At 42.9% G+C, this 8,495-nt stretch overlaps 1 protein-coding gene across 1 annotated transcript in view; it reads right to left on the bottom strand.

Annotated features, from left to right (window-relative positions):
• Nucleotides 1–1,513, bottom strand: part of LOC103777684 (lysosomal acid lipase/cholesteryl ester hydrolase-like) — a gene marked incomplete at its 3' end in the record, with an annotated part of 5,343 nt that extends 3,830 nt beyond the window's left edge. Inside the window, 3 exon segments of the mRNA XM_008945248.1 lie at nt 1; nt 3–64; nt 1,382–1,513. The exon segment at nt 1 is cut by the window's left edge and continues 43 nt beyond it. Coding sequence (XP_008943496.1) covers nt 1; nt 3–64; nt 1,382–1,513 — 195 coding nt within the window.
• Between the last annotated feature and the right edge of the window lie 6,982 nt (nt 1,514–8,495).

Genomic DNA, 8,495 nt, shown 5'->3' on the forward strand with positions numbered 1-8,495 from the left:
ATCCATCTTCCGTGGTCACTTCATATTCCTCGCTGGGATATCCATGATATCTGATGATTTCACTCTGTGGGAAGCCAAAGGAGAACTTGTTAACATCAAATCGTCCCGTTTTGGAGGGTAACCAGGTTAAGCAGTGTGCATGTGGGCTGTTCTGTGATGGTAGTGCAAAGCCTCTGGTCACAGGGACCATGGTTGAGAAGAAATATTACAGGTCTTGTAAAAAGACTCATCAAATGTCTTCAGACCTGCTTAGATGGTAGTTGTATGGCATTTAGTGCCATATTATAGGACAAAGCAGAGCCCTGTTAAGTGAGTGATCTTTTGGGAGATAGCTTGTCATGTTTTGCAAGGCTGATACAGGTCATATCTTTCTACTGATAAAATATATAGCGCTATCTGTATAAGACAATGCCAAAAGCTGTGGGTTTTGGACCATAATGAACCTTTTCTTGCCCAAATGTGATTAAGCAAACCCTGCAGGCAAGGCAAACAAGGGTGGAGCTCTTCTCACTAAAGAACTCATGAGATAATCTTGCACGTACTGTGAGGAAATCTCTGTTGATTCAGTCCAAGCCTTGGATTACTTTGTGTTGTGAGAATCTGCAGTTTGAAGAAGGGATTCATCCTCCCTCACCACTCTACTGAGTGAAGAGGTTGTTACAGAGGAGGAGAACTTGCTTCACTTGAGACTAGAAACCAGCCTTTGCTTCCACTGCTAAGGAATTCTCTCTGAATAAGAGCATCAAGGTTTCTTCTAGGCTAGTGCTCCCTATCATAGTGCTGAAGGGATCTTTGTCCTCTTGCCAGATTCACACGCTTCCCTTCTTTGTGCAGTAGCCTGAAACAGTGGCAACATGTGTTGAGAAAGGTGGCTGCAAATGAGCATCATGATGCCTGGCCCAGTATCGTGCTTAATGTGTATCTGTTGAGCTTCACCCTAAATGCAGGCAGTGAAAGTCTGTTCAATTTGGTATGGACTGGAGTGCTCTGTGCTCTGGCCAAAGTCCAGGGCTGAGTGCTGTTGCTGGAGTCAAAATTTGGTACGCTAGACCTCCAGTGCTCCTCTGGAGGTTCTGGAGAGTTACCTGGCCTAGGAGCCAAAAGTAGCAGCTGCTCTTCTCCATAGCATTGCTAAGTGCCTGTCCTCCTGTGATCTGCAAGAATCACACCTGTCCCTGACCTATTCAGACATGGCCCTTGTTGCAGCAGTGACTCTAATGCAGGTGTTCTGGAAGAGACAGGTTGGGAAAATGGGAAATATGGAAAAGACCCTTCTTAGCCTCCTGACAGTAACTGTTAGTGATGGGGCAGAGGTTGTAGTACTTGGCGAGCTGCTTTAGAAAGAGAGAGAGAGAGAGAGAGAGACAGTGACCCAACTTACAACATTCATAAAGCATTCAGGGTTGCGAGTCTTCCTGTAGTGATCTGTGTCTGAATTCAGAGTGGAGGGTGTTGTGAAACCTGCTGAAAAGGTAATTCCTTGGGAGCAGAGCAGCATGAGGAGCCACCACATCTTGGAGCTGTGTGAAAGAGCATGTGCAAAGATGTTTGTGTTAGGAAGAGAGCGGTGTGGAATTCCACAGGAAGACCTAAGTAGGGAGTCTCTTGAAGGTTGCCCATTGTCTGTTCAACAAGGGGCTGGCAAAGCAGGTACCTGTGTGAGGAGGGACTGTCCACAGCTCACTCTGTGTAACAGGGAGTGTTTTGGGACAGGTGAGGAAAATACTTGGGGATACCATGTAAGAAATTCCTGAGCACTTTGCAGATGACAAATGAGCTGTGGTTGGTAAACAGAGCCAGCTCTTGGTATGAGTCTAGCAGAAGCCTGACAAAGAAACATGAGCATCTGAGATGACTACTACCCAGCTTGTCTGTCTTTATTTGCTTCCATTTCTCTGCCAGCTGGAGAGGTGAAAGGAGAAGAAGGTATGTTTGGTTCCTCTCTCCTCAGGAATGAGGTAAGAGATTTGGAGTGGGTTCTCTTTCCTCCTGTTCTCTCATCCTTTGGGATCAAATGCCATTCTTGATGCTGGTCAGTGGTGTGCTGGGGTGAGGTATCAGTCAGCTAGGCTCCTGAAGTGTTGTGCAGATGCCAGGAGTGACTCTGGGAGGAGATATAATGGGCTCATGGGAACAAGCTTGCACCAGATTAGAGCCAGCTTGTGCTTTCACTGTGAAGTAATGTACTCCAGACCAGGTTCCAGTTCTGTTTGAAATTTGTTTCTCTGAGAATATGAAGCAAACAAGGTGACCATGTGTGGCTCCTCAGAAACTCCATGAGTCAGTTCCTGTTCACCTTGCCTTTCAGACTGAAACTGAGTCACCTAGGTCTCTATTTACTAACCTTTTGGGCTTTCTCATCTGTCCTTTGCTGATCACTTCTTCCAAGAACCTGCTCTGCTAATTCTGAGCCCAAAGGTTCTGTCTCTCAAAATAGATGAGTGCCACCAGCTGAGAAATCACAGAATGATTTGTGTTTTGAACAGTGAATGATGGATCCTGAGACTGCCTTCATGTTGCCAAGCACCTATCTCCTTTATTTCTTAGAAAAGAATGTCCATATTGCAATTCTTGTCCTGGTCATGGTGACCTTTCCCTTTCTGGGGTTGACTGATGGTACCAGAATAACCTTTTTGAATAGAAAATTCAAAGTATGTTCTGCCTAGCACCAGTTTATGATGATTCTACCTACAGTAGATATACTTCCAGTTTTTAGTCCATTTTCCAGAACCCAGTCAACGAGTGCAGGAACATTGCTCCATGAGCTTCCCACCCCCTTTTTCAGCATGTAAATTTTGAATCAAATGCTCTGTAGAAAAGGGAAGAATATCTTCTATGTCCCAGAAAGTTACTATGTGTGCAGCCGTGAGTTAAAACAGGAGATCAATAAAAGTGCTGACATGTTCAGAGCTCCTTGCCTACAAGAGAGCTGCCAAGTAGGTAGGACAGGATTTTTGTTTCTAATCTGAAGAACTGTACAAAAAGGATTCATCCACGAAACTCGGGACTGTGCTTACACATGCTGGAAATGCTCTTACACATCCTGATGTTGTATGCTGCATCTGCATGTTGAAGAGAGAATGAGGGCTTTGAAGAGAAAAGTAGCAGCCATTCTGCACGTAAAGATCAGGCAGGCTACCTAAACTGAGGAGCTGGCAAGAGTGAACTAGCCAGCTAGTCAGGGTCCATGGAGCTTCATGGTAGCCACAGCATGCATGGCTGGACATCAGGGTTGGTGAGAGAATTTCTTAGGAATTTAATCAGACTCTGGAAACAAGTCTTTCTGAAACGAGGCATTGCTAGGTCCACTAGACATGGAGAATCCAACTATTAATGAAAAGCACAGATTTTCATGCAGCCTCATGTTTCTAGAGTCTGCTTCTAGCATAAGACATTTGCTACAATGAGACACCCAGTTCTATGGAGTTTATTTGGACTTGCCCCTGGCAAGTAATGCGGAAGATGAACAGAATTTGTGGGAGTAAGGGAGGGGTAATAAAGAGATTTTCATCCTCTCTAAATATCCTTATAGGAAAAGGAGTTTTGACTTTTTGTGATCTTCAATTTAACTTATGAATTTGACTGAAAAAATTTAAAGAAGTCGAACCTCATGAGTCATCGGTCAGTTGGAAGGAAGTAGTGTTTGGAAACACCCAAAACTTTAAACTTGGCATTAGAACGCACTCCATTCAAATCCCTTTCTATATCAAATAATTTTGTTGTCAAAACAGGAAGCCTTACAACTACAAACTCAGTCAGCACACTGTTTTTTGCTTTCTGCTGTTCTACTCTGTTGTAATGCGAAAAAAATATCCCTCCCTCTCCCTGCAATGGGAATTTCATTTGGGATGAAAAATTTATGCTAGTGTCTCAGCTTCTTTTCAAATCACTACGAAGACTAGTTGAGGCAGTGCAGAGGCTAAATTATTCCTCTTGTTAGGGCAAATTTTTGTAAATGCACTTTATGATCACCTGGCATAGCCGGCATGGTTCATGGACTTCCAGGTATTTGCCTTTTAAATCAGATACAATGGGGTAAGTAATATCAATCTTGGCAGGCCACTGATCCTTTAAGCATCAGGAATAAAGACAGTTAGGAGACATGAACATGAATGAAACATGCATAAAAACATGAATAGTTTTTATCTAGTCAGATGAAGTCATAAGGAAATAATATTTTTTTTGTCATAAAAGGACATACTTAGAAGGGAAAAAAAAGTCAGAGAGAAATGCCCTTGAAAGTTCTCTAGGTAATTTTAATATTTAGTGAAAGTAAGATACAAACCTTTCAGAAATACGTCCATCTATCCTTGTGCTTTCAGAAGTCTAAAAATTATTTCATATAAGCTGTAAGGCATGCACACACCAACCAGAGAAGCAACTGTGAGCAAATGCATATGAGGATCCGGTGCCTTACTAACAAAACGTATGTGTACGTTTACACTGCAAGAGGAGGAGGTCCAGTTTACATGCGCTGTAGCAATACTGGGACTTTCATGCCCTTCTTCTCAGACTGAAGAAAACAAGCAGAAGGGAATTAAACGGTTGCTCTGTTTTCTTCCTTTTGTGCAGGTCAAGCTTTTTTGTCTTCTAACTTGAACAAACAAGCACATCTGTGCATAGCAACAGGCTTACGAATCAGAGGCAGAAAGCTGTCTGTTCTTAAAAACAACTGCACAAAACCAAGACTGAACATCTTTCTGGAGACAGGCAACAGAGAAAAAGACTCTGAACACATAATGTGCGAGCAGCTTACCTCTGCATTGACTGCCTTGCTTGTCTTCTGCCACAGTTCCTGGTCCGTTTCCACTAGCAGACTGATTCACTGGCAGAAACCTACGCAGATAAAAGGAAGTCAAAACACCAGGAGCACTTCAGGGTAGCAGCCGTCAGTGTCATGAGTTGGCAGCATGTATTGTAGAGCGTGTTTTAGTGCTGATTTGGCAGGGCTTCAGAAGTGGGGAATCTCTGTGATGGAAAGATCTTCTGGTTTAAATTCACTAATCTGAAATACATCAATGGAGCAGGACAGTTTAAGTAGTACCTACAAATCAGCGGTTAGGACGTTTAGCTGGGACCTGGGTGTTCCACTTCCCTGAGGCTGTGGCAGACCTTGACCTGTACTGTTGCCCAACTGATGGTTGCTCCAAATGTAATCTTTTAGGATGAAGAGGAGGAGGTGTCCAGCTTCTCTCAACATACTCTCTCAAGAGCATGGTCTCTGCTATTGCTTTTCATCTTGTTTATTTTAACTGCAATATTACAGACTGTCATAAATCTATTTTTTTTTTTTTTTTTTTTTCAGTGAGCAGCACAACTCGTGAAACCCATCTTATTCTATGTTAGTCACTTAGAGCTGACATGTCTTCTCTAGGGAGCCTCTGGTGCCAAAGAAGGCTTGAACACATTATATAACCTTTCTCACAGTGAGGGAAGAAACAAGGGTTCTTGTTTCTCCCAAGCCATTTTCATCAGCTCTGAAAACTTGGTATCTTTGGAGATCTTTGCCTAACTCCTGATTTAGTCGTAGTCAGCCTGGGGGCTCAGTCCTCACCGAAATAGGCAGAATGACCATGAGCAGAATGACACATTCTGTGTCCTTAGGCAGCTGGGCTACAAACAAAGTAGAAACCTCATATGTGAGGACCAGCCTTTTCAGCCAATTAACTCCTGAGTGTCTTCAGAAGAACTGGTGTTTCATCATGCATTTAGAAGAATACCAGGTGAAAGGTATGTGTTCTTGGGAACATCATTGCAAATAGTATGATGCCTTTGGGTGGTGGAGGAAGGAAAAGAGTGAAATAAGAACAAGATGTCAGTGACATCATCTTAACAGTCCTGGTTTACATATGAAGTAGAGAACATTTTTTTGTGATGGTGAAACAGGTAATTTGGTAATTCTCAATGAAAAACATTATAACCTGGCTGCCCTGATGTCTCTAAGTGATAATAACTTTCATGAAACCATAAATTAATCACTCAGAAGGGCTTCTGCGACACGATGTCTAGTCCCTCCTCAAGTCCCAGGGTGAGATCAACAGTCCCCGTGATGTTTCCAGTGCTACTTGTCTAATCTGGTTTTACTGATTTTTCCAGAAAATTCAACACCCTGCCTCCTCTATGTTCTCCCAGGTTGCAAGATAGCTGCACGGCTGAAATAAATTTTTTAGGTGAATTTAGGGAATGCTCTGGTTTCTTTCAAGTATATTGCTATAGCATTTCCCATTGTAAGTATTGAAAATGCATAAAGTATGTCTCAAGTTCTCCTGTGTTTCCCCTACAAGCAGTGAGTTAGTTGAAGAGGAGAGTACTTGTTCCCAGGAATTTGTATGGAGTATAAGGAATGCCTTTGTCTGGAGGGGAGCTGTTTTGTTTGGATTAAGCTCTGCTTACATTCAGGGAGCACAAGGAAACAGGACAGACTTCAGCAGTGGGCTCAGGAGATGAAACAGGTCTGTTGTTTGTCTTGGAAGGGAAAGGGACAAAAGTGCACCAGCCATGGTTGGTTTGTTCGTCTAATGAACCACTTTTTGGAGTGAGACACTGACCCTTTGGTCATATAGTGTCACTAGTGAACTGTCTTAGTGAAATAGCTGTAACTACCCTGGTTAGCATCCCATACTGGGCTTATGTTATCATTTGATTGAAATGGAGAATGAGGGTGTCATGCTGAAAAAAAACCTCCTAAATAAAGTGCGATTCTTTTCACATTGAAGCTAATAACAGTTCTTTGTGGAAGGATGGTGATCTATAATACTGTAACCTAATGGAGGCTACCCTTCAAGTTGAGTGTCTTTGTGCAATAACTACCTATTTGACACAGGAGTGGCAGAGAGAGATTTCTCCCAGGAAATAAAACACGATGTGCTCTCAACTGTTTTCAGAGTAGCATTTTGCACTAATGGGTGAAGTGTTCTACATACCCATGGGATGGAGATAATGGATTTTTGAACTGCTGGGGTTTAAACCCCCAGCCCTGAATGAGGGTTGCCATATGGATGATGCCCACAACCAGGCAAGAAAGACCCTCCTGACTGGTTTTCACGCAGGGTCTGGCCAGCCTTGGGAGAGAACTGATTAGGAGATCACCACCAGGTGCCTCTACCTTTGGTATTAACATGTCCCACCTCTAAGCTAGTCACATAAAAGCTGGCTCTGCTTGCAGTGGTGTTGGGTAAAACTTGCTTACACAGTAGATGTGCTGGGTTTGGTTATTGGAAGGACTCCCTGGTGGTCCACTACAAGTAGAGTTCCCAGTGATGGTGGGATGATATCAAAACAGAAAGAGGATTATGAGGCTTTCTCATGGCAATTACTGTATGATCAGGATCAGGCTGATAGCCTGGCTTCCTCCTCTGCCCATGGCCTGGTTTTGGAATTGTCTTGCTCTCTTCTTTGCTGCATTATGTGTTGTGAGTGAACACATTGATCTACTCATTCTTACAGTGGGGGGCCGCCTTGGATCTCTTGCGTATGATCTAAGACCAGAGGGCTCATGTGTTGCCCATTAATGACAATATCCTTCCTAATGGGGCAAGCAGTCAGCAAAAGAATTCTTTTTAGTGATGTTTGGGTATTTTAATTTTAGTGTTTAAACACCAAAGAGGCTTCTCAGAGCCATGGTAAAGGTTAGAAGAAGCTCATCTATGTGGTAGCCCGTAGCTTCAAAATGAAACAGGAGATGAGAGGTTCATGCTGGATTCAGAGCGAAACTTTGAACCACTGTCCCACTGAAGTGCTGCTATTGCCAGGATGAAGTCAACTCCTTTCTCCCGTCTTGGAGAGTTCATGTGCAGAGATTCTGAAAGTGTTGTCAGCAAAGATTGAGTCTTCCAAGATTTCTCTGTCTTGGGGGGGCCTTGAGCCCAAGCTTCCCCTTTTCCAGGTGCATGCTTGAACAAGACTGTTGTCTGCTTTCTGTTCTTTACTGCTTTCTGCTGTTGTCTTCCCTCCCTGTGTCCCTTGCTCTTCCTCATGAAGAAAGTGAGCAGTGCTATTTCAAATGAAGACAAACCATCTTCTATTCAGGAGTGAATTTTTTTGTGTGAACTCAGTTTTTACTTTCTGGTCATCATCTCATCTAATAAGATTAATCAATACCATAACTTCTAGAATTAATGTTAGCTTACACTACACTACACTTTTCAATAATTGCCAGCCCAATAAACTGAGAAATAACATGACGAATGGAAAAAGTTTTGGGATCACTGATTGTATCTGGAGAAAGTCAGTGCTCTCATTACTGTTAGGGTCTAAAGAAGAGAGCAGGCTGCAAGAAAATACTGTCTTCTGCTAGCAAAGAATGGTTATTGCAGAATCTAGGCTGTATCAATTAAAAAGTGTTTATGAATCCACATTGTTGCCAGAAAATACAAAGTGCAACATCAGCACACAACACTGCAGTGACAAACAGTGTGAAAATGGCATCAGATTTCATTTGTATCCAGTGAAAGCAGGTGTTGTTGAAAGAGTAAGGTTTGGCTCCTGATTGTGGG

This window comes from Merops nubicus, unplaced genomic scaffold (assembly GCF_000691845.1).
Source record: "Merops nubicus isolate BGI_N331 unplaced genomic scaffold, ASM69184v1 scaffold1800, whole genome shotgun sequence".
NCBI classification, from domain to species: Eukaryota; Metazoa; Chordata; class Aves; order Coraciiformes; family Meropidae; genus Merops; species Merops nubicus.